This window comes from Hippocampus guttulatus, chromosome 4 (genome assembly GCF_054856545.1).
Source record: "Hippocampus guttulatus isolate MCC_2025c chromosome 4, RoL_Hgut_1.0, whole genome shotgun sequence".
Taxonomy (NCBI): Eukaryota; Metazoa; Chordata; class Actinopteri; order Syngnathiformes; family Syngnathidae; genus Hippocampus; species Hippocampus guttulatus.
In genome coordinates this window covers 26,948,486-26,972,941 of record NC_141264.1, presented here as the reverse complement: position 1 = coordinate 26,972,941, position 24,456 = coordinate 26,948,486, and the positions used below count along the sequence as shown (strand labels likewise).

General features: G+C 51.6%; 2 protein-coding genes across 3 annotated transcripts; one reads left to right on the top strand and one right to left on the bottom strand.

The window, feature by feature from the left end:
* The first annotated feature begins 1,738 nt into the window (after positions 1-1,738).
* LOC147207053 (ETS domain-containing protein Elk-3-like) lies at positions 1,739-13,908 on the top strand. Its single transcript, XM_086110206.1, has 5 exons — positions 1,739-2,084; positions 9,199-9,407; positions 9,828-10,556; positions 11,928-12,050; positions 13,336-13,908. The coding sequence occupies exons 2-5, from the start codon at positions 9,201-9,203 to the stop codon at positions 13,435-13,437; spliced, it is 1,161 nt and encodes a 386-aa protein (XP_085966332.1). The 5' UTR covers positions 1,739-2,084; positions 9,199-9,200; the 3' UTR covers positions 13,438-13,908.
* Positions 13,909-14,128: 220 nt separating this feature from the next.
* Positions 14,129-24,403, bottom strand: camk1db (calcium/calmodulin-dependent protein kinase 1Db). Of its 2 annotated transcripts, XM_086110203.1 has the most exons (11): positions 23,068-24,403; positions 20,660-20,791; positions 19,867-19,941; positions 19,143-19,281; positions 18,941-19,067; positions 17,967-18,042; positions 17,394-17,506; positions 16,599-16,677; positions 16,178-16,265; positions 15,834-15,990; positions 14,129-15,156 (listed from the first exon to the last, which is right to left on the bottom strand). In XM_086110203.1, exons 1-11 carry the CDS (start codon positions 23,160-23,162, stop codon positions 15,020-15,022), a joined length of 1,218 nt encoding a protein of 405 aa, XP_085966329.1. In that variant the 5' UTR covers positions 23,163-24,403; the 3' UTR covers positions 14,129-15,019. The 2 variants fall into 2 exon arrangements, with proteins under 2 accessions (XP_085966329.1, XP_085966330.1); XM_086110204.1 differs by lacking the exon at positions 20,660-20,791.
* Positions 24,404-24,456: the final 53 nt, after the last annotated feature.

The window sequence follows — 24,456 nt, the reverse complement described above, 5'->3', positions numbered from 1 at the left end:
TCGCCGGTCAGTCAAACGTGGAGACAAACAACCATTCACACCCACATCCAGACCGTCGCTGAGTGCGAACCGATAGCACGCTGCCCGCAGCCCCGCACACAGGTCAGGCGCTTAAACATCACAATAAAATGCACAAAGCAAACTATCATGTCAAGCAAATATGTAACTAATGATACAACTGCATCGAGGGACTGAAGAAAAGGTGATTTAAATGCTTTTTAAAAACAAATATAAAGTTGACTAGTTACGTCTTGAAACCATGTCAAAACGTGCAAAAGTTGGGCTTTAAAATATCAAAATAAGAAACGTGATATAAATTGTTTTATTGTAAGAAGAAATAAAACACATTACAGAACTCCAGATTCTGGAAACCGTTAATTGCACTTGAGCGTCCCCTAGTGGTTGCGAAGCCCTAAACGGGCGCTTGGCTGGCTTGTGCCTTTGGCCCGTCTCTGACGAGTAAAGACCATCTTTTCACAAAGCATTGACGGGATTTGGAGACGACTGTTTTAACAAAAACTTCGGATTAACGAGGTCCTCCTGAAGGGATCGTGAGAGAAACCGAAAACAATATCTTAATTTATGGGTTGTCAAATCGGATTTAAATCGAAGGGACGCGCTCAAATGAATTAAAAAAAAAAGACGAAGCGAAAAAACAACAACAACAACAACAAAGAAAGTCAGCAAGAAAGACAGACAAACGGAAACAAACAGATAATCCCGTGGAAGGTGGTTTTGGAAATGACGTCGCCACCAAAGTCATGATTGTCGTCTGTGGGTTGTCGCAAAATTCTATACCGTGGATATCTGTTGTGTTATTTTTGTTATTTTGACTTCAAAATGGCGCTGCGAGAGTGGCTGCCTTTCCAGCAGCTCCTATATTTTGTTCTACTTCTTACTTTCATAACTTTGCTGCTGTGAATTGGGAATTTCTCCATTGCGAGACTAATAAAGCTTTTCTTATCTTATCTAAAAATATACTACTACTACTACTACTACAAATAATAATAATAATAATGCCAATAAAATAAAAAATGAGTCCTCTCGTTAGTGGTGGTCGATTGAACTGAAGGCTCCACGACGACCATCTAATAAATTAGCTTCGTTTTTTAAATTATAATAAATGTACATTGAAGTCTGTTGATACGCCAATTTTCCTCAAATAAATACAGTAGATAAAGAATGTCAAAGGGTGGAAATAGTGGGGAAAATGTTCTGTAGAATTAGTTTCTCAAAATGACGAGGTTCTCCAGGGAGCACCACGACGTCCATCAAATCGTCGAGCTCTGCTTCCTGACAGTAGCAAAACTGGAATTAAATCAAGCTTTACGGTCATTTCATGAAAAAAAGAAAAACTATCGGGGAAAACGATTCTGTCGAACGCGTTTGTCAGCTTGACGAGGTTCTCCCGAAGGTAGTTGATGTCATATTGATGTTGAGTTGGCACCGGATGCCAAATGGGTAGTTTATTGGTTGTAGCGAACCTGGATTTAAGTCAAGTAAATACGGCAAAATAAATGAACGGTAATTTAAATACTATTGTTTACGCGTTCGTTGAGGATCGCTGAACTGCGTATGCGACGTATAAAGCACAAGAAGAGTGAAAATGGGATGGTTTTTGCGAGGTGTTCATATTGACAGAGCTTTCTTGAAGGCAACGTGACGGACGGTGAAAAGACGATGCGAGTTCAGGGCCGTCGGATTTTTCAACACCCCCCGCCCCCGCCCTCTCTCTCTCGCTCTCTCTCTCTCTCTCCGTGCGTGTCGCTCGCCATGTGTGCCGACTGGCGTCCGTCAGCGGGTAGGCAGCAGAGGCGAAGAGAAGGGGAGGAAAAGTGTGTTTACACAGACGGCAGAACGCCTGGGGAATCGTCGGCGAGAGGAAGTGAGCCGCCGCCGGCTCTGCGTCTGCCTGCTCCGACTTCCTGCTCGGAGAAAGAAAAAGCGCAGGATCCGATTTCAGGCCGAGCACAAGTCGCGAAGCGAGCGAGCGATCGAGCGAGCATGGAAAAACAAGCCACCTCTCCGGCGGCGTCGCGCTAAAGTTCCTCGGCGGGGAAGAAAGGCCACGGAAGTGATCGCAGGTAAACAGTTATCCACCACTTTGCTTCTCTCCCTCCGGCGGGCCCCAACCCCCAAGGTTTGTTGTGCGTTTGGACCCGAGTCGTGGCGTTGTTTCCCGTTAAAAGTCAGTGAACGCAACACTTTTTCGATCTGAAGAGCTGCTCGTCTTCATTCTTCCTTCCGGTGTGCTTCCGAGCAACAAAACAACAAAACCTCTCATTTAGACTTTTTAAACGACAGGCGTTGTTCAATTTGACGAATCCTTAAGCGTTTCCGCGGTGAACGTTTGCCACGTCCAGACATTTCAGATGGCTCGTAAGGTTTTTAATTCATTTGCAGTGTCAAAAACAAAGTCACTTGTAACTACTAACTACCCAGTCAGCAAAATTGGTCTGGCCCAGCTCCGGGGCAGACACGGCGGGTACACTCGGCCCGCATACCTCAATGAATGACGGTCCTGCAGTGGCCCACGTCTGGCATCCACGATGTGGGCCGCATTCGGCCCAGATCTGAGCCGCATTGTAAAACCATATCTGACCCTACTCCGGCCCGACGCTGGGCCAGAACAGGTTCCTGATATCGGCCTGAATTCAACCTCAACTCAGCCACATCTTTCATGAGCCATATTTGACCCACATTTAAAAAAAAAAAAACGACTGTTATAAAAAATATCTTTATTGTCATAATTTGTGAACCTGACATATAACTCCACATACACTGGAAAAATGCACTTTTCTTTATTTAACAGTGAACACAAAGTCCAAATTGGGATTCAGCTTACTCTTGAACGGTATTTTTCTGTACATCAAATTGTTGCTCTCTCCATGTCCTTCTTCTCATGCGCTCCTTCCTGTCACCATCCCGATCAGGAGCCAGATGTAGCCATCTTTTGATTGTGACATCAATTGCCTGGTCTGAGGCCCAAGATGTTAGGCTGTGAGGTCTCAAAGCGGCTGTAAGAAAACAAGAATGGACAGTGTGTTAGGAAAACAAACATTTGTACATGTCATGAACAATGAATGGTCAGTAAAAATAACCCTTGAAATTTCTTATAATAATAATAATAATAATACATTTCATTTATAAGCGTCTTTCAAGACACTCTGGGACACTTTACAACCAAAACTAATAATAATAATAATAATACATTTTATTTATAAGCGCCTTTCAAGACACCCAAGGACACTTTACAATAACAAAAAACACGAAACAATACGGGTTGAGCAGCGGCAGCCAAAACGCGCCAGCGTTCACTCAACCCGAAAGTCAGAAAGAAAAGTAGGTGTGACGCTGTGGGGCGGAATATTTGCCACCAAAAACTAAACGTGAATAACTTTTGAATAGTTTATACTGAATTTGAATTACGTGAATTGAAGGTCAGTGGCTCGGATAATGGATGGATTTGTATATTTTACTCTGAATCATACTGAATAACTGAATCTGAATTGTACAATCTGAATTTGAAACGAGAGACTTTTTTTTCTTTGAAACTGTAATTGATCCTCACTGAAAATTAAATTCAGTTTATTTTCATTTTCAGTCTTACAAATACAAAATGACGTTTTTTTTCAACGTCAGATTTTGTTTTTGAATTGAGGTACTAAGTTTTAAATTAACTTTATGGTCAAGTATGAAGTATCCGGTTTGTATTGCAGCAAACGGAATCCAAATTAATTTCATTGTATTCCAGTGCAGAAAGGGTTCTTTTTGGCAGCACCTCTGACTGTTCAATCACCTACATTTTCACAAGTGATGTGTCGGTCGCGAACGAGCCGGTACAAAGAGCCGGCTCTTTGAAGTGAACGATGAGCCGTTTTTAGACAAAAAAAACGACCGTGTATAGTAAGGCGTTTTTAGCCGGGAAAAAAAAACGACCATGTTTAGTAAGGCGTTTTTAGCTGAAAAAAAAAACGACCATGTGTAGTCAGGCGTTTTTCGACGAAAAAAACGACCATGTATAGTAAGGCATTTTAACCCGAAAAAAACGACCATGTATAGTAAGGCGTTTTTCGACGAAAAAAAACGACCATGTGTAGTCAGGCGTTTTTAGCCGAAAAAAAACGACCATGTTTAGTAAGGCGTTTTTCGACGAAAAAAAACGACCATGTGTAGTCAGGCGTTTTTCGACGAAAAAAACGACCATGAATAGTAAGGTGTTTTAACAAAAAAAAAAACAACCATGTATAGTAAGCCGTTTTTAGCCGAAAAAAACGACCATGTATAGTAAGGCGTTTTTAGCCGGAAAAAAATGACCATGTATAGTAAGGCCTTTTTGGACGAAAAAAACGACCATGTATAGTGAGGCGTTTTTGGCCCAAAAAAAACGACATAGTATAGTAAGGCGTTTTTAACCCGAAAAAAACGACATAGTATAGTAAGGCGTTTTTGGCCCGAAAAAAAACGACATAGTATAAAGTAAGGCGGTTTTGGCCCGAAAAAAACGACATAGTATAGTAAGGCGTTTTTAAGCAGAAAAAAACGACATAGTAAGGCGTTTTTGGCCCGAAAAAACGACATAGTATAGTAAGGCGTTTTTAAGCAGAAAAAAACGACATAGTAAGGCGTTTTTGGCCCGAAAAAACGACATAGTATAGTAAGGCGTATAGCATAGTAAGGCGTATTTGGCCCGAAAAAACCGACATAGTATAGTAAGGTGTTTTTAACACGAAAAAAACGACATAGTATAGTAAGGCGTTTTTAGCCCGAAAAAAACAACATAGTATATAGTAAGGCGTTTTTGGCCCGAAAAAAACGACATAGTATAGTAAGGCGTTTTTGGCCCAAAAAAACGACATAGTATAGTAAGGCGTTTTTAGCCCGAAAAAAACGACATAGTATAGTAAGGCGTTTTTGGCCCGAAAAAAACGACATAGTATATATAGTAAGACGTTTTTGGCCTGAAAAAAACGACATAGTATAGTAAGGCGTTTTTGGCCCGAAAAAAAGGACATAGTATAGTAAGGCGTTTTTGGCCCGAAAAAAAACGACATAGTATAGTAAGGCGTTTTTGAGCCGAAAAAAAAACGACCATGTGTAGTCAGGCGTTTTTCGACGAAAAAAAACGACCATGTATAGTAAGGCATTTTAACCCGAAAAAAAACGACCATGTATAGTAAGGCGTTTTTCGACGAAAAAAAACGACCATGTGTAGTCAGGCGTTTTTAGCCGAAAAAAACCCGACCATGTTTAGTAAGGCGTTTTTAGCTGAAAAAAAACGACCATGTGTAGTCAGGCGTTTTTCGACGAAAAAAACGACCATGGATAGTAAGGCGTTTTAACAAAAAAAATGACCATGTATAGTAAGCCGTTTTTAGCCGAAAAAAAACGACCATGTTTAGTAAGGCGTTTTTAGCTGAAAAAAAACGACCATGTGTAGTCAGGCGTTTTTCGACGAAAAAAACCCACCATGAATAGTAAGGTGTTTTAACAAAAAAAAAAAGACCATGTATAGTAAGCCGTTTTTAGCCGAAAAAAACGACCATGTATAGTAAGGCGTTTTTGGCCCGAAAAAAAACGACATAGTATAGTAAGGCGTTTTTGCCCCGAAAAAAACGTATAGTAAGGCGTTTTTGGCCCGAAAAAAACGACATAGTATAAGGTGTTTTTAAGCCGAAAAAAACGACATAGTATAGTAAGGCGATTTTGGCCCCGAAAAAAATGACATCGTATAGTAAGGCGTTTTTGGCCCGAAAAAAACGACATAGTAAGCCGTTTTTGGCCCAAAAAAAACGACAGTATAGTAAGCCGTTTTTGGCACGAAAAAAACGACATAGTATATATAGTAAGGCGTTTTTGAGCCGAAAAAAACGACATAGTATAGTAAGGCGTTTTTGGCCCGAAAAAACGACAGTATATTAAGCCGTTTTTGGCCCGAAAAAAACGACATAGTATAGTAAGGCGTTTTTGACCTGAAAAAAACGAAATAGTATAGTAAGGCGTTTTTGAGCCGAAAAAAACGACATAGTATAGTAAGCCGTTTTTGGCCCGAAAATATAGTAAGGCGTTTTTAACACGAAAAAAACGACATAGTATAGTAAGGCGTTTTTGGCCCGAAAAAAACGACATAGTATAGTAAGACGTTTTTAACACGGAAAAAAAACGACATAGTATAGTAAGGCGTTTTTAGCCCAAAAAAAACAACATAGTATAGTAAGGCGTTTTTGGCCCGAAAAAAACGACATAGTATAGTAAGGCGTTTTTGAGCCGAAAAAAACGACATAGTATATATAGTAAGGCGTTTTTGGCCCGAAAAAAACAACATAGTATAGTAAGGCGTTTTTGAGCCGAAAAAAACGACATAGTATAGTAAGCCGTTTTTGGCCCGAAAATATAGTAAGGCGTTTTTGGCCCGAAAAAAACGACATAGTATAGTAAGGCGTTTTTAACACGAAAAAAACCCGACATAGTATAGTAAGGCGTTTTTAGCCCGAAAAAAACAACATAGTATAGTAAGGCGTTTTTGGCCCGAAAAAAACGACATAGTATAGTAAGGCGTTTTTGGCGCGAACAAAACGCCTTTACTATACATGGTCGTTTTTTTTGTCCAAAAAGGCCTTCCTATACATGGTCGTTTTTTTCGGCTAAAAACGCCTTACTATACATGGTCGGTTTTTTCCGCTAAAAATTTCGTCCAAAAATAGCTGACTATTTATGGTCGTTTTTTACATCCAAAAAGGCCGTTTTTTTCGGCGAAAAGCGCCTTACGATACAAAAAAGGACTTCAATAAGCCTGACTTATCATGTTGGTCAAAGAAAGAAGGGATATGGTTGCAACCTGTGGGGATTGAACACCCAACCGCTAGTTTGGGACTTCAGCTTTCTACCACTGAGCTAACCCACCACAATGAACCTTTGGGTTGTTTCGGCAAATAAGTTGTACATGGTGGTCAAAGAGTAGCCATGGTTGCAACAACCAGGGATCGAACACTCAACCTCTGGTGTGGCACTCCATCACTCTACCACTGAGTCAAAGCACCACATACAGCAGTGGAGTTGTGTTTTTTTATTAATCATGGTCGTTTTTTTTCGGCTAAACGTGCTTACTATACATGGTCGTTTTTTTCGGCAAAAAACGCCTTCCTATACATGGTCGTTTTTTTTTCGGGAAAAAAACGCCTTCCTATACATGGTCGTTTTTTTTCGGGAAAAAACGCCTTTCTGTACATGGTTGTTTTTTTGCGGCTAAAAACGCCTTACTTTACATCACTGGTGTCAAACTCATTTCACACGGAGGGCCACATACGGCCTCTGTAGATGTCAAGTGGGCCGGAGCATTAAAATCATACCATACTTTGCTATAAACAACCAAAACAACATGTCTTTCCTTTGTTTTGGTTTAAAGAAGCACAAGAACATTTGGAAAATGTTGAAATTTAACTCATTCGGTACCAGCCAATTCTGGACCAAGTCTGAAAAGACGTTTAAAAACGTCTTTGGGAGTGAATGAGTTAATGAACGTATCTTTTACAAAACATTTCATGAAGCACCTTACATTTCCTTCAACAAATGTGCAATTTACTTTTATCATTCACATCAATGCATCGCAACTGATCGCATTGATTGTACAAACTTTAACAAATAATTGGTATTGAAAAATATAGTCATGCACTTTATGATTAAACAAGATTTATAAAGAAAGGATGTTTTAAACCATTTACACGTGGATATAAAATCTAAATGTAATCCATGAAGGTTGGAAAATGCATCCATCCATGATCTAATCTGCTTTTTCTCACAAGGGTCGCGGGCATGCTGGCTCCTATCCCAGTTGTCACCTTCCAATGTGACACATCATGACTTACACTTGCTCCCCTTGTCCTGCTACCAGTTCAGTCCTCGTCTGACTTGTGAAATAAAAATGTAATTGTCTGCCTTGGGCAGCGGAGGGTATCGCCACTTCAGGGAAACGCTTCTCTCGGAAACTCGCAATAGGACAGGGAATTAACCCCTTGTCCCAAGAGTGATAGATGATGTCAGCACCCCCCCGCCCCCCGCTCAAAAAGAAAAAAAAAAAGGTACAATTTGATATGAAACGACGGAATGACAAAAATGGCCACCCTTGAAAAGTTTCATTGCGTTTGCTTGAACGCAGCTCGAAAAAAAAGGGGGCAGAAGAAGGGTCAAACAAATGACCCCCACCAACGGCGGCAGCAGGAGGAGCCACAGAGGGGAGAAGAATCGCGACAAAATCGCAAGGTGGACTTTTTCCACGTCCGTCCGAACGAACGAGCAGGAAGCGGGCGCGATGCGGTCACGACCGAGTCACGTCTGCGGCACGCCGTCTACTAATCTCATTAAGAGTTTCCGTCGGGCCGACACACTGGGCGGCTTTGTGAGCCCGGCGGGGACGCGGACGGCGGCGCCGAGAACGGCGGCCGGCGAGAGAGCTGCCCCTCGCCGGTCATATCATCGCCCAAAATCCCCAATTCTGCTATTTGCAGGGGAAAAACAAGCCATGCACATACACAAAATGGAAATGAACACAGCCCCCGCCCCCCCCCCCCCCCGAAATATAAAAGACATCATTTTTACAATTACAATCAAATTTGTCATTCAAAAATAAACCCAGACGTATTTCTAGTCCAACTTCAATTCGCCCTAACCGAAAGGGAGCCATTTTGTTGCTCTCAAGGAACAATGTTGAAGTGAGTCGCGGCGTTCCGTTTAGACCAAAAGCGGCGCTTAGCAGCCATCTCAAGGCGTCTCGCTGCCCTGAGAAGTTACGTGTGAACAAAGGTAGTGCTTTGACACCACCTTGTTGCATGGATCAGTCATTCTAATCCTTTGTAGGGTGGAGTTTTTTTTTCTATTCGCCGGGGGAAGGATGCAAAATAAAAATGCGCCATTTTGATTGATGGCCAGCGCTCGTGCGCTGATTTTTTTAGCAGCTGGGGAACCGCACCGTTGGCCGCCGCCTTCGCTAGCCCTCGCTAGCCTTCGCTAGCCCTCGCTAGCCTTCGCTAAGTCAACAGGGGGGGGGGAAACCCCACAACATCCGGGCGATGGTTCGTATCCGGTCAAGACGGCGCGGGCCGCAAAAGCCGCCGAGCCCGGCCGGCGAGAAACGCGCGGCGTCGTCCTCGGGTCGTCTGCGTTTGCGGCGAGGCTAACCGTCCGTGCGCGTGTGTGGCCCAGCGATGGACAGCGCCATCACCCTGTGGCAGTTCCTGCTGCAGCTGCTGCTGGACCAGAGCCACAAGCACCTGATCTGCTGGACGTCCGCCGACGGCGAGTTCAAGCTGCTCAAGTCGGAGGAGGTGGCCAAGCTGTGGGGGCTGCGCAAGAACAAGACCAACATGAACTACGACAAGCTCAGCCGGGCCCTGCGCTACTACTACGACAAGGTAAACGCCGCCTTTTGCCAAACGCCGAAGGCTCGGCGAAAACCCGACCCCCCCCCCCCCCCCCCCCCCCGCTTGGCTATTGCCGCGTCGGTGGAATAGGAATGAAGCCGCAAAATGCAGCCTGCCCCCCCCCCCCCTCGCCTGAAAACGACAACGCGGCGTCTGAGGGATCGGCTCGCTTGGCCGGGTGACGGTCGCAAGCTGAGCCTTGAGCCACCGCGACGTCATTTTGGGGGGGGGGGGCGTCGATAAGGACGAGGGGGCGGCATTTTTCATCGGAATGCCGCCTGGGGGCTCTGACATCAGACAAAACGTTTGACATGACTTCCCCTTGATGCGGAGGACTGCTTTTGGAAGAATGTCTCATACCGCAATGCTATTTTCTTTTGCCCCCCCCCCCCCCCCCCCCCACCATGACAGAACATCATCAAGAAGGTGATCGGCCAGAAGTTCGTCTACAAGTTCGTCTCCTTCCCCGAGATCCTCAAGATGGACCCGCAGATGGTGGAGATGGGCCTGGCCTGCGGAAGGTTTCCCCCGCGGGACGGCGAGCCCGCCGAGGCCGACGTAGATGAGGCGGCGGCGGCGGACGGGGGCGGGGAAGAGGCGGAGCGGCGCGGGTGGAGGGCGCGGGCGGGCGCCCCGGGGGCGCAGCGGAGCCGCAACGACTACCTGCGCTCGGGCCTCTACTCGTCCTTCAGCGTGGCCTCGCTCCGCCAGCGGCCGCAGCTGCTGCGGGCGCTTCGCCACCAGCCGCGCTCCGTCATCCGCTTCGGCGCCGACGACGCCGAAGCCGAGGCCTACCCCGGCAACCGGGATGACGGCGACCAGGACGAGGGGGAGCGGGAGCGGGAGGAGGAGGACTTGTGGGAGCACAGCGCCCAGCCCCTCAACCTCTCGTCCAGGCGCAGGGAGCGAGACCCGCGGCCGCCTCCGGAGAAGAGGGGCGGCGGAAGCTCCGCCTCCTCGGCGTCCTCGTCCCCGACCCGTCGCGGAGGAGACGGGCTCCCCGCCAAGAGCAAAAGGCCCAAAGCTCTGGACATCACGCCCCCCTCCCTGCTGCTGGCGGGCAGCGACATCGGCTCCATCGCCCTCAACAGTCCGGCGCTGCCGTCCGGATCGCTCACGCCCGCCTTCTTTACGGCGCAGGTGAGCGCGCACGAGCCGCGGCGACTCTCGCCCCCGAGTCCCAAAGATTCCGGCCGAGCGCTTTGGACTTTGTGACGAGCGCTGAGAGACGAGCGGTCATGTCGATGCTTTTGTTGGGGGGGTGCGGAAAGGCCAGCTACGATTCCGACACGGGTGGGCCGTGGGGGGGGGGGGGGGGGGGGGTGGAAAAAAACAACAATCATTGGACCGCTTGAAGTCTTGGCAAACAAAGAGACGAGCGTCGGCGCATCCGAGCCGGCGATCGGAGGGAACGAGCGAGCCGCTCTTGTTTTTGCGCCTCCGACAGTCGGTGCTGCCCTTGTCCGCACGTGAGGGCATTTCGGGGAGTCCAAACGGCGTTTGGTTTTCAGAGAGCTCCTGCAATAAAAGCTGCCAAGGGTCAACTTTGCAACTTTTCAGGACGGGAAACTGTGAGAGCACAAACACTCACCTCAAACTTCAAGCGCGTGGCAAAACCGGGCCCCGAGCGACGCCTCCAAGGAGCCGCCCAAAGCCCCGCCGCGCGTATTCTTCACTCTCCGCGTTTTTTTTTGGGGGGGGGGGGCGTCGTGTTAAGGCTTGCTCGTGAGAGCGCAGCGAGCGATGGCAGCCACGAGCCCGTTGGCAGCATTTTTTTTGTGGACGCGAGCGCATTTCGAGCGTGCGGGGGGGGGGGGCTATTCTGAAAGCTCACGCAGGGGGGGGGGTCGCTTTTTCTTCTTCGGAAGGCGTCTCAACGCATATCGTTGAATGGTCGGGACGCCGGACGGCAGCTTTTTCTGATGTGAACTTTGAGCCGCCACCGGGGACTCGCTCGGTGCCGGATGCGACGATTAGCCGCGAGTATCGGCGGCCGCTATCGGGCCGCTCGCCGATGAACGGCGAGCGATCGTCGGGCGAGGTTCTCCCGGGCCGTCGTCGGGGACCCGGAGGGCCGATCGCGTGTCGGCGGGAGAGCGGCCGCAAATACTTGTCGCTATCCGGGAAGGGCCGAAGAAAACGAGACGGCAAAATGGGAGGGGGGGGCCCTTAAGCGGTGCCAGATGCTGCCATCATTCCATTAATAACGCGAGCGGGGGCCGCAACACTGGCTCGCTTCTCCGAGGTGACGCGAGGCGGGAAGAGAGAGAAATTGATTTCATATGTTTTCTCTGCCGTTACCCGCCCCCCCCCGCCCTAACGTCACCCCTGTATTCCAGAGGAGAAACCGCAGACTTCCTTCCTGCTCCGCCAGTTTGTTTTTCCAAAGGGCCAAAAAGCCGCTGGCCTTTTTTTTTTTTTTTTTTTGCCTTTTCAGCACGTTTTGCACGAAGGCCGCCAGAGCCGTCGGCCGCACTCCTCTTTGACGCCTCCTTTTTTTTTTTTTTCCAGACTCCCTCCGGTCTGCTGCTGACTCACAGTCCGCTCTTGTCCGGCATCCACTTCTGGAGCAGCCTCAGCCCCGTGGCCCCGCTCAGCCCCGCCCGTCTGCAGGGCCACGGCTCCTTGTTTCAGGTGAGCGACAAACGACAACAAAAAAAGCAAACCACCAACACGGGCCGTTTGCAAAAGTAGTCGCCGGCGGCCACAATTTGAAAAGAATCTGCCCTCGGTGAGTCAAGAAGACTCGATTGTTCGAGTCGACGGCGACGCGAGTGGCTGAGAAGGCCTCGTTTTGGGCCGACAGTCTGTCCTTTCAAGAGCACAAAGCTCACCGAGAAGCTGCGGAAAATTGCGGGCCGCCTCAGTTGGCCCCAAACGGCGAGCGACGACCTCAGATCCGCTCCAGGAAATTGTCTTGGTTTCTCGCCGGCGGCCCGTCGTCTGCGTTTGCCGGCATTTTTCTCGTGGCTGCGCGAGGATTTTCTTTTTCTCCGCTCAGATTTCGGCCCCGACGTGTCGCCGCGTCCGTCGAATCCGCTCGATCGCCAGCGTCGCCGCGTTCGAAACGGGCCGCCGTCTTACACTTCTCGCGTGGCAAATGTTGTCCTGCTATTGGGGGGGAGTCGAAACCTGGCGGCGGCGGGAAGAAGAAGTCGGCGCGCAGTCCGTCTTTGCCGACGCGGATATCGAAGCCGCGTCGAGTATGAGGATGGCAAACGGCGGCAAAGACTTTCCGAGATGTTTTTCTTCCTTTTTTTTTTCTGTCGCCGCAACGGACGAGCGCAGTTGCGCGACTCGTCGGACGTAGCGGCGGGGGGTGTCCGGTTTCCGCGCCGCGGCTCGGGAGAGGAAATCCTGCCGAGGCTTCCCGTCTGAGCCCGGGGGAGCCGACCGAGCGGCCCCAACGGGTTTTGGGCGAGATCCGGTCCTCTCTCGTCACGCGCCGGCGCGCTCGTACCGGCCCGCTGCGGAACCTCCTTTGGTGGGCGGCGCCTTCGCTACCTGCATTTGGACTTAGATGAGCCACTCAAGTCGCCTCTTAAGAACACTTTGGTTAGATCAGCTTGCAACACCGAACTGGAGGGAGGGGGCGGCAATCTGATTGGGCTCCAAACAAAATGAACGTCCTCCATCCTCGTGGCCAACCGCGACCTACCAAATACAATTTCATGGAGGTGGGCTCGTAAAAGTCACGGGGTGGCCTTTCACAAGACATTTTGGACTCTTGCGTTGCTCGGGGGGGGGGGGGGGGGGACAGAGACGAACAGGAAGCGGCACAATGAACAAATAACAGGAAGCGCGAGCTGTGACAATGTGGCGGTTCCTCGCCGGAAAGCGAGCCTTTCACAGCGCTTCCGCCGACCCCCCCCCACCCCCCTTCTCTCCTAACTGTGGGCCCACCTTTCTCTTCCTCCAGTTCCCCAGCCTCATCAACGGACACATGCCTCTCTCTCTGCCAAGCCTGGAAGGAACGCCCTCCCCTTCCTCTTCCACGTCCCCGAGTGCCCACAAATGCTGATTCCCCCCCCCCCCCCCCCCCATCCCGAACAGTGAGACGTCACCCCGTCTTCATCCTGGTCAACTTGCTGTTGGGACCGTTTTGTGACCTGGTTTGTGTTTCATCTTTTTTTTTTTGCACTTGGTTGCAGTGGTGAAAGCGCTCGGGAAAGAAAAAGAAAAGCCATATCGCAAGCTGCTAAACTCTCGCTCGGAGCTCATTCGTAACCTCTCCTCCTCCTCCTCTTTTTTTTTCTTTTTGGGGGGGTGTAAAATATGCACTATGCTTCTCAGATAGTACCGGCTGTGCCTTCATTTTTGTGTCCTGCCTTCCCTTCCCTTTCAAATGAATAAAAAGCCCGTTTTGTTTTGTTTTTTACTTCTTCCTCTTCTTTTATACTGGACGTGCTATACAATTTGTATTCGGTTTAATTTTGTATTGTGAAGATTAAGAATGTCGTCCATTTTCAATAAACTGAGCATTAAATGCTGAGACTTTTTTTTTTTTTTACCATGAAGAGTAAAAATCCTCAATCGTGTTCTGTTGAAACCTCCGATTCATTTTCGTTGCCCGCGACTCAGAAGAGGGCATCGGTAACAAAATTCCACCTAGCGGCAGAAACGATTATTCAGGCGGCGAGCGAGCGAGCGGACTCGCCGAGACGCCTTTTGACACTTTGCTTCCGGTTGAAAATTCAAAGACGCAGTCAAAGAAGCCTTCCCCTTTTTTAATACATGACAACATTTCTGCATCCAACATGCAACGTGCATTTAAGGGGAGGGGGGTTCACAGCTTTTAGTAAGGCGTCTTTCTTTGTTTTTTTTTGGCCTATTTTGGTGCTCGGTGAGGGAAGACGACACAAAACATTCAAGACTGGCAAAGTAACCAACTTTGGGGAGTTGTATTTACAGCAAATCTTTACGCGGTTTGCGGTGAGAGAAAAGCGGGGGTAGAGTCTTTCTGCTAAATTCAACAGGTCAATATGAAAGCAAAGAAGCGCCACGTCACTTTCCAAAACAAATCACGAGCGACCTGCGAAGGTTCGCCGGCACGTTAGGTCGAAGCGAAAAATTCTCTGCCGTGTGCCGAGCATTCGATGACGGGAAGGGCGGCGCAGGAGAGGAAGAATCGGCACACGGGGAGGGGGGGGGGGGGGGATTCGCCGCATCCCTGAGAAGCTCAAAGTCATCGTGAGGAAACGGATTACGTTCCAGCGGCGCGCCCGACGTCACCCGGTTCAGGTCCGCGGACATTGAGACCAAGATTGGGCGCGGCGCAAAAGTTTTTCTTTCCCGTTTTGGCTCCGGGCGGCGGAATATTTACAGCAGGCGTACGTGGGAGCAGCCGAAAATCCCTTCCCTTGGGCGCGGCGCTTCTCGAAAGCCTTCGGGAGAGCAACGGCGAGTGGACTCGATCCCTCGGCGGGCCGGGCTGAGCTCCTTCGATTCCTCCCCGAAATTTGCACCGGAGGCGGCGGGACGGGCGAGCGCTTGGAATGGCGAGGGTCAAGAGGGGGAAACGCCCCCCCCCCCCAACCCCCTTCCTTTCCCTCCCAGTCCTAAAGCTCTGTCGTCTCCCAGCTGACCTCCCGCGGGACCTGGCGTCATTTGGTCCCCGTGCGGATGACGGTGACGGTGGAGGGGCGCGGCACGAGCGGCTCCTCGCGCGAAGGGGACGAAGCCTTCGAGTCCCGGTCGGACGCTTTGACGGAGGAAGCCGGGGGGGCCGTCGGAGGAGGACCTGCGCCGCAAGGACATCACGGAGCAAAACTCAAGACGGTTTGCAAACTTGGGAATCGACAACATTCAAGGCGGCCGAGTTTCCCGTCTTGCCTGCCGTTTGAACGCATTTTGACTCATCTTTCAAGGCCCTCAAAATAGTTTGAGATCAAGTCGAAGGGGGGGGGGGGTGTTACACCTCAAACTAGAAAACAACAAAAGCGACGAAAAAAGTGCTTTTGACGGCAAAGAAATGTATTTTTTTTTTTAAACATGGCAATCGCCATTCGCTCCATTTTAACCGCGTCATTTTTTTCCTCACGAACGTGACACGCGCTTTCAAACACTCACCCCGTTTGAAACCACGCGCGCACCGCAGGGAGCGCGAGCCGCCTAAATCGGTCAGACTTGCAACGCGTTTCTCTCGCTCGTAGTCAACGTCGACATTCGCCTCCTAATCTTTCTCTCCAACTCAAAAGCTGTGCTGAAATCCAAAGCGAGTCAATGCTGCCACCCGCAGGCATCCGTTAGTCATTACAGGGCTTTACAACCCCGAATTCTACGGACGAGGAGAGAAAAAAAAAAAAAAAGGCTTTTCATCGCTTTTGTTTTTTTACAGTAGCCCCCGTAAAGACCGCGAAAGGCTTCCGAGTACCAACGGCGGAGAAGCGCGAGACGAGCGACGGGCCATGTACTCACAGTCGCGGCCGGCGAGCGGGGCGCAGTCCACCGACTGACTCTTGGCCGGCGGGCCGGCGCCGTCCGGGTCGGAGGCGGCGCGGACGCCGCCGCCGAAGCTGCTGCCCAGCTGCAGGCGCCGCATGTGGCGGATCACCGCCGTGGCGTTAAACGCTTGCTGGCAAACAGACGAGAGGACGGACGGACGCTCTTTCAAAACGAGCCGCGCCAGCATCAACTTTGCTTTCGCGGCGTCCGCTAAAGTCAAAACAAGCCTTTTGGATTTGGATGAAACGTCTCCACCGATACCCGGCGGGAGGAGTCGAGTCGGCGGGGAACCGCCGCCAAAGAAACGACGAGCTTACCCTCCATTTGCTCTTTGCAAAGTTTTTGCGCATCTGCCGGCTGACGGACTCGTGGATGTTCTTGCAGAGGGCCGTGCCTCCTGCGATCCTGAGGGGGGGGGGGGGGAGACCGACGCGCGCACACGCACGCGCACATTGCGTCAGCAGTGCCGGCGGGCTTTCAGTTGGGACGGAATCCCTCTCCTAATACGTAATACGATCATTCCGCAAGTCATCAGTACGGCACCAAAATGCAACATGACGGCGCGCGTCATCTGGAAAAGTCGACATGCAAACACAAACGAGGTCAGGACCACCGTATTCGGTCGAGATGCTGGCAATTTTGCCCCTACGATGCTTTTTTTTCTCCCCCTACTCGGGAACTCGCGCCTCAGCTCGGACAAAAGCCGACGACGGCGGCGGCGCGCCGCGGCTTCCTCACCAGGGATGCTCCAGAGCCCGGTCGCACGTGAACCTCTTGTCGGGATCCTTCTCCATCAGGCGGCCGATGAAGTCTTTGGCTGCGGACGCAAACGTCGGCGTCATCGTCAGATAGTCGCCGGAACCTCCAAATTCGAGCCGGAACCTGAACGGGTTTGTATTATGGCCGCAAGATGGCGGCAAAGGACCTTTTTCGCCCCGACACCGAGACGCCACAAGATGGCGCCAAAGTCACAGGATTCTTTGAGAAAAAAAAAAAACCCCAAGCAACTTGGCAAGTCGGGCCAATTTGCCGAGGTTCCGTTTCCAACTCCTTCCGGCAAGCCGCCTCGTCGTTCTTTTTATCTTTCCGGAAAAAAAGGACGATACGGTCAAAGCTCGCTTTTCCAACGTCTCCGTTCTCCACCAAAAATTTGGAGTTTCTATGCCTCGGATGACGAGCGAAAATCGGATCCGGACCAAAGCGAGCGCACTCGAACGCGCCGCTCGACTCCTCTCGCCTTCAAGCGACGCTTCCTCGGGGAGCGTCCGTTGTGAGCGGACGTGTTCAATAAAGATTTTTTTTTTTAAAGGGCGTGCTTTCGGTTTTGGAATCAATCGTTTTTCGAACGGCCTTCTGGAACGGATCAAGGTGGAAAAGCCGGGCGTGATAACGGAGCCTCAAAGCCCGAAACGGAGTCGCGGCGAGGCGCCGGCGAGCGGATGCTAAAGAGTCGTCACCGATTTTGGAAGCCCGGCGTGCAAACGGAAGCGGCGTTTTTTCTACGGAAAGAGGCGAAAGCGAGCGCTTTCTCACCGGAGTCGGATATGTCGTCCCAGTACGGCGCGTCAAACTCGTAGTCGGCCTTGAGGATCTGCTCGAAGAGCTTGGAGTCGTTTTCGTCGTAGAAAGGCGGGTAGCCGCAGAGCCTGCGAGAACGGGCGCCGTCACAGAGGTCACCCGGATGACGCCCCAAAAAGCATTTGCTGCCTTCTCGTGGCCCCCCCCCCCCCCCCCGACCCCATGGAGCACGCAAAAAAGCAGACGGACGGCTTCAAAGGAGGAGGAGAAAGGCAAATAAACCCCCCGGCTAAAAGCGGGCGGGCGCCGCGTTACGGTTGGAAGTCTGGACTCTGATATGCGACAAGTGGTCACGTCTTACTCCTCTCGCGTTGTCAAAGTGGCTTCGTGAGTTCTTTCTTCCCAAAGTATTTGCGCTCGAGCCGGCGCCGCTGGCGACTTTGGACGACGAAAAGAGTTTGCCGTGTCGGGAAGCAAATTGTGCCGGATTATCCTCGATTGCGTGCGGGGTTTTCTTTGGCCCGCTGAGCCACTTTCCTTAATTGGCTTGGGAAAGCTGCGGGGGGGGGCTTCGGGGGCGGCACTTACAGAATATAAGCGATGACCCCGATGGACCAGCAGTCCACGGCTTTGCTGTAGGGCTTCTGCGCCAACACTTCGGGTGCTGCAAACAAAGCCAAAGAGCTTCAGTCGATTGCCGAGGTTAAGATTTAAGATATCCTTTGTTTGTCCCGCACTGGGGAAATTTACAGTCTACAGCGGCAAGAATGTGGGTAGAAAGAAGAAAAAACAAACAAACACCCTTCAATTAAGTGCAATAGAAATACAGTCGCAGTGCTGTTTACAATTGTTTTTCACATCATTGAGTTATTATTTTTTTTTTTTTTTTCAATTCGGCAGCCTGACGGCAGCCGTTAGGAGCGAGCGGCGGTATCGCTCCTTCTTGCGGCGCGGGTGTAACGGTCTCTGGCCGAAGGAGCTAGCGAGTGCCGTCGGGGCGGGAGGGGCTGGCCATCATAGCTTTTAGCTTAGTTAGCATCGCGGAGGAAGCGGCTCAAGTCGGATCCTTTTTTTGCCATAATAATCTCCGATGCCTGAATTATTGACATTTCTGCAGCGTTTGTGTCAAAGAAATCAACCTATTCCCAACGTACGTTGTTGTTGTTTGCGTTCTTATCAGATGCGATTGAAGAGGTCCGGCGTTTCAGAATTGCAAATTTGGGACTTTTCTCAAATTTGCGTGTCAAACTCCTTTTTGTCGTTACGGTTGGCCTCGGAGGGCTGTCGTGAATTTTGGGAAACCAAATCAATGTTTTATCCCCGCCACATACGCGGCGCACGACGAACGAAGAAGAACTCGTTTTCAAAGCGGAAGTCAAGAATAACGACTCTTACATACGACAATTTGGAATTTCGTTTCGGACTTTGGCGAGCACGATGGCATTCGCTCGATTTGCTTTTGCGGGCCGCATACAATGATTGCGGTGGGCCGCGTCTGGCCCCCGGGCCTGGAGTTTGGCACCCGCACTCTCAACGCGCAACGGGACCGAGCCGAAACTCACCCACGTATCCCGGCGTCCCGCAGGCGGTGGCCATCGCGTCGCCGGCCCCCTCCATCTTGGACAAGCCAAAGTCGCTGATCATGATCTTTGACTCGTCGTGCGGGCCGAAGTAGAGAAGGTTCTCCGGCTGAGAAAAGCCGAGGGGTTGAAAGAAGGAGAGAGACGCGTGACCCCGCCGCCCCCCCCCCCCCCCGGGCGCTACCTTGAGGTCCCTGTGCACGATGCCCATGCGGTGCAGGTAGTTGACGGCATCCAACACTTGGCGGATGAGCCGACTGGCGTCCATCTCGGTGTAGAAGCCCTTCTCCACGATGCGGTCGAACAGCTCGCCGCCCGACACCCTGCCGCACATTGGCTTCATTCGGCGGACGCCACCCGGTTACTTCGACGGGGCGGCGCCTCGCCCTCGCCCGTTTGGGGTACGGCGCTCGCTATCGGCGCCGATTCTTTTTTGTTTTTTCCCGGTGAACAGGAAATGGCATCTTCCCCCCCCAGGAAAGAGTCACCGCGTTCTCACTCGGCATAAACGACGGAGGCTCGTCGGATTCATCGCCAATCGCTTATCGGCTGTACAAATTGCGCTCCGGGCGATGATGTCGTCAAAGGGCCGGCGGCAAAGAGTCCATCGCAAATGGAATTGCTGAAAAAGAAACGGCCCGGCTGCGATGATGGTTGACATGAGGGACACCTTCGCCCCGCCCCCCCCGACACAAAAACGAAAATCGACTCTCCGCATCCACCAACTCAAGAAAACAAAAGACCCAAACAGCATTTCACGGAATAAACGCACGACAACGTGGGCTGCGGTGCTTGTGTAAGCGCTTATGTGATGGAAAAAAAAGAAAGAAAAACATTTCGAAGCCAGACAGAATGTCGAGAGGAGAGCGTGTGGGGGGGGGGGGGGGCGGGGGGGGCTTAGTACTCACAGCTGCATGATGAGGTACAGGTGGTTGGAGCTCTCGTAAATGTCCTCCAGAGCCACAATATTCTCATGTTTTATCCTGCGGAACACAAAGATGAGATGCACTTTGGTAAGAACGCGCCCTGCTCATCGGTGGGGGGGGGGGGGGGTTGTTTTGGGGTGAACGCGGGGGAGGAGCATGAACGGGGAAAGGCAAGTTTATCAATGAGTCAGCCAGCGGCGAGCCCTGAGCGACAAGCAGGCAGGAGTCTCCCAAGCCCCCCCCCCCCCCCCCCCCCCTGCATGCAACACTACACGAGGCTTCGCTTTCACACAAAGGCCGTCAGGCGACCAAGAGACAGAAAGGGGAGGAAAGGCAGAGAGGAATCAAAAGCAGCCAACGCGAGAGGACGGCAACCGTAACCAAGCAACTAGACTCAACGCTCGCCGAGCGGCGGCGGATACGTGAGGGGGGGGGGGGGCACGCCACGCCACGGAACGGAACGGAACGGGCTGCCGATTCCCATCAGGCTCGCCGTGACACTTTGGGCCTTCCAATCAGAACAATGAGCCCCTTTTCAAATAAGCGCGTGACAAACAGCCGGAGAGAGACAGACAGCAAAAAAAAGAAGGGATGCCAAAGGCGGGTTTCACATGGCCCGGTGCCACCCGGCCCCCCCCCCCAGGTCAGCTGGCCCCCAAAACAAAACAGAACTAAAAAAAATGCTTTTTCATCCTACGTTTGCTGCTCATCAACAAGGAGGATGGCGAGCAAAACTTGAAGAGCGCAATTGCGCCGGCGAGACGCTCGGTCGTACCTCCTCAGCACGGCGATTTCGTTCTCCAGACTCATCTCCTTCCCTTTCAGCGCTTTTTTGGGGATGCACTTGATGGCCACCATCTTCCCCGTGGCCTTCTCCCGCGCCATCACCACCTCGGAGAAGGCGCCGCTGCAGCCCGACAAATTCAAAATCGACAAGGATCATCGGGGGGAGGCCGCTCGCCCCCCCCCCCCCCCCCGTTTGCTCTCGCGAAAGAAAAGCCAAGCCAAGCCAAACCATTGGCTCGCTCTTGACCAATGACAAAAAAAGGCCGGCGCTCGGGCCGCTCGCTCGGCAAGGTCGGCCGGCGCTCGCGCGCGTGACAACTCGGGTCGAAGTGCGCCAGATTGGGAATGTTGACGCAGAAGCGGCAAGGTCGCGGTCGGGCAACGTCCGCCGGCCTGCCGTGTCGGTTTAAGGCGGGACAAACGCTGACGAAAAAGAGAAACGCGGTTGCGAAGGAAGGCCGTATTTCCTCAAGCGATTGCCGCGCGTTGCTATGAGACCGCATCCACTTTTTTGCTGGGCGGGCCTTTGTCGTTTGCGCGCCCGCCCCCGCGCGACAAGAGCAATCGATGCTGGCTGCTCCCCTTGAGCCGCGCCAGGCGACGGAATGAAAACGCCTCGGCCCGAACCGCCTTTGAAAAGCGAGCCCGGGCCCCGCGCCGCAGGAGGAGGAGAGATCCCACGACTGGACTGCGGCGCCGAAGAACAGAAAACAAGGGTTTCGTTTGCTCAACCATAAAGGCCTTTGGAGGGGGGGGGGGGGGGGGGGGGGGGTCGGCTTTATATTTTCAGCAAGCGCCGTCATGAGGACGGTAGCGGAGGAATGCGGCTCCAAAAGAAGCCGCAGTCCAAAAATAAAGGTTTTACCGCTCCCCCTTTAATCTAAAGATAGCTTGATAAAAGTTGAGCAGGTGCAGCTCGATTTCTTCTTTGCGAACAGCCCAACCTGGACCGAGACACGAGCGAGGCCACTTTGGAGCCGTTGGCCGGGCGCGAGACGACCGCGTAGGCGGGCCCGTCACTCAACGCTCATTTTGCCAAAATGATTGAAGAAGCGCGACGAAGCGCGGAGGGCGTAGGTGGCGGCGGCGGGCGAGGACTTCCATGGGTCCTTGTTGCCTAGCTGCCGCTGGCGCGCCATTCGGGCTCCGTCCGAGGACGCGTCGGCTCGACGCGAGATGTGCCCGGGAGCGTTTCGCACGGCGAAAGGAACCGAGGCCACGCGGGCGGCTAAAGTCTCGCATTCCGGACCGGAAGAAAAGAAAAGAAAAAAAGCCTCGGAGGGCGTTCGAAGCGCCGAGTCAAAGGCTCGGTTTCGGACTAGGTTCAAAAAGTGCAAAGATCCCGCGCACCCAATGAATGCGGGCGTTTGTTTGCAAATATTTGCTCCACGTTTGGGGAGAGACGTGTGCCGCAACACTCGCAGCTACAGACTCGTGGAGGTCGTCGTTCCACATTTCAGAGGCCGGCTCGAATATCTGAAAAGGTACGGACGCGAGCCTCCGACTCCGAGTCTTTGAGGGGGATTCGTTTTCCTCCCTCCAATTCGGCGGCGCTTCTCAAACTGAGCGGTCGCATTCATTCCGTCTTTAGCGGGGACTCCAAGAGCAAACGCGAACGTGCGTCTTTACTGCCGCTTACGCACAAATTCTGCACATTGTATGAGTATAAAAAATATTTATAAGGCTAAATTTTATGGTATACATGCATGTAGAAGTCAATTTTGTAGTCATTGACGTGACTTAATGCTGTATACTACTAGATTTAAACATGTTTAAGTTAGGTTAGTGTATGAATAACAAAATACCGTCAACATATACACGTAGGACTGTATATGTTGCTCTATGTGACTCGCTGTTGTTTTGCTGACTTTCGCTGCTTCTTGCGGACCGTTTGCGGACTTTTTTTTTTGTTTTTGTTATGAATGTTTGGAAAAAAAATCTGCGATGCACCGAAGCCGCGATAAACGAACCGCGAAATAGCGAGGGATCACCGTACTATTGAGGGATCTTTTGGGGGGGCGTGGCTTTTTACTCAACTACGTAGTCCAGAAGGTAAGGAACGATTAGCGAGAAGGAAATGAGTGAATATTGCTCACATCGTTCATAATGATGACTAAGTTTTTGAAGAGACAACCGCTGATGTTTGCACTACGCGTTTGGAGAGGGGGGGGGGGGGGGAAGAACGTCGTGACGTCACAAAGGCGGGATCTTTTAACCGTTAAGATAGAACGAACGTCCGATGAAGGTCGTCACGTGACCTGTCCATTTCTTCCGCAACAGCAACAGCCGTCAATGGAAAAAGGTGTTTTTTGTGCGCACGCGCGTGCCAATTGAGCGGCGGCGGCGGCCAAAGTTTGCCGCCGAAGAGACAAAATGGACGCGGCGATGCTCACTTACGTTCCGAGGACTTCTTTAAAGTCGAACACACTCTTGATGTCGTCGACGCGTTTCTTCCACGACCCGTCGCCGGACTCGCCGTTCTCTTTCGCCATGTGTCCGAGCAGAAGACGCGCAGGGGGGGGGGTGAGCCGAGCCGAGCCGAGCCGGGTCCAAAGCGGCGTCTGGAGCTCCGCGCGCGCTTCAAAGCGATGAATGTTGCCGAGCTTCTTAGCCGGCTAATCCGCCGGTGTCCCTCCTCCTCTTCCTCCTCTTGTGTCTTGTCGCCTCCCCAGGCCGCTGGTGATGAGACGGGGGGGGGGAGGTGGAAGGAGGCTCGGTGACGCCCTGGCTCCGATTGTGGCTCTCCCTCTCGCCGCCGCCGCCGAGGAGGAGGAAGCAGGAAGAGAGCGTCGAAAGCGGAGGAGGAGTTGCGCGTGTCGCTGAAGTGTTCGCATTGCACCAAATCAGCGGCCGGCGGCCGGTCCGCACGTCCTCCCGGTCTGAATCGAGCGTTCCGGTTGGCGGGCGCATCCTCAAACGCCCCCTTTCTCTTGGTTTCTTTCCCTATTTGAGCGACGTCCGCTGCGAGGTGGGCACCTGTCGCCGGCGATCCCGATCAAAATGGACGCCGCCGCAACCCGTTGCCTGCAGTCTTGGTAAGCGCTTAGCGCGAGTGGAGTCAATATTTGGATTTCATTCATTCAGGTGAAACAAATAAAACCATATCCAACGGTCAGTCCATTTTGGTTTTCTTCTGGCAACGGGCATCTTTTGACTGGTTTCATTCCCTCGGAGAACCTTTTTCTTCCCTTTTCTGCGACGTGCGCCCGGCGGCCTTTTCCTTGCAATGACGAGGACAAGGCCGAAGGCTTCGACTCCACGCGCGCTCTGCTCCCAAGACCTCAAGAGCCGCGCGTGTGACATGACCAGCGTTTTTTGTTTTTCCCTCCAACTTCTTCCCGCCACCTCCCGTCTGTTCCGTTCAACTCGGCCAGATCCGCTGCGAGGCTCAAATCGGCACCAACTCGTCCCGGCTCATCAAATGAGCGGGATGCGACACCAAATTGGCGCTTGAAATCGCATTCGAAAGGAGTTACGTTAAGTCGAGGAGCTCGGCGTCCGAAGATAATCCGTTTTTAGTCGACGCTATTCTCTTGCCGTTCTCCGCTGCACTTAGTTTTCTGATGACGCATTCCTCACATTTTGAGAATCGTTCACCTCATGAAGCTGCATCGTGTACTGAAAGGAGTTAACCTCTAAGCTTGAAAACTAAAAAGTACTTCACTGGAGCGGCTGTCCAATTTCGGAGGGAAACCAAAGGGGGGAAAAAAATGGCGGCGCCCCTTGTGGCGGCCGAGTGTACTGCACTTGTAAAATGTCATCCACCTTTCATTCATTCCATTAGCC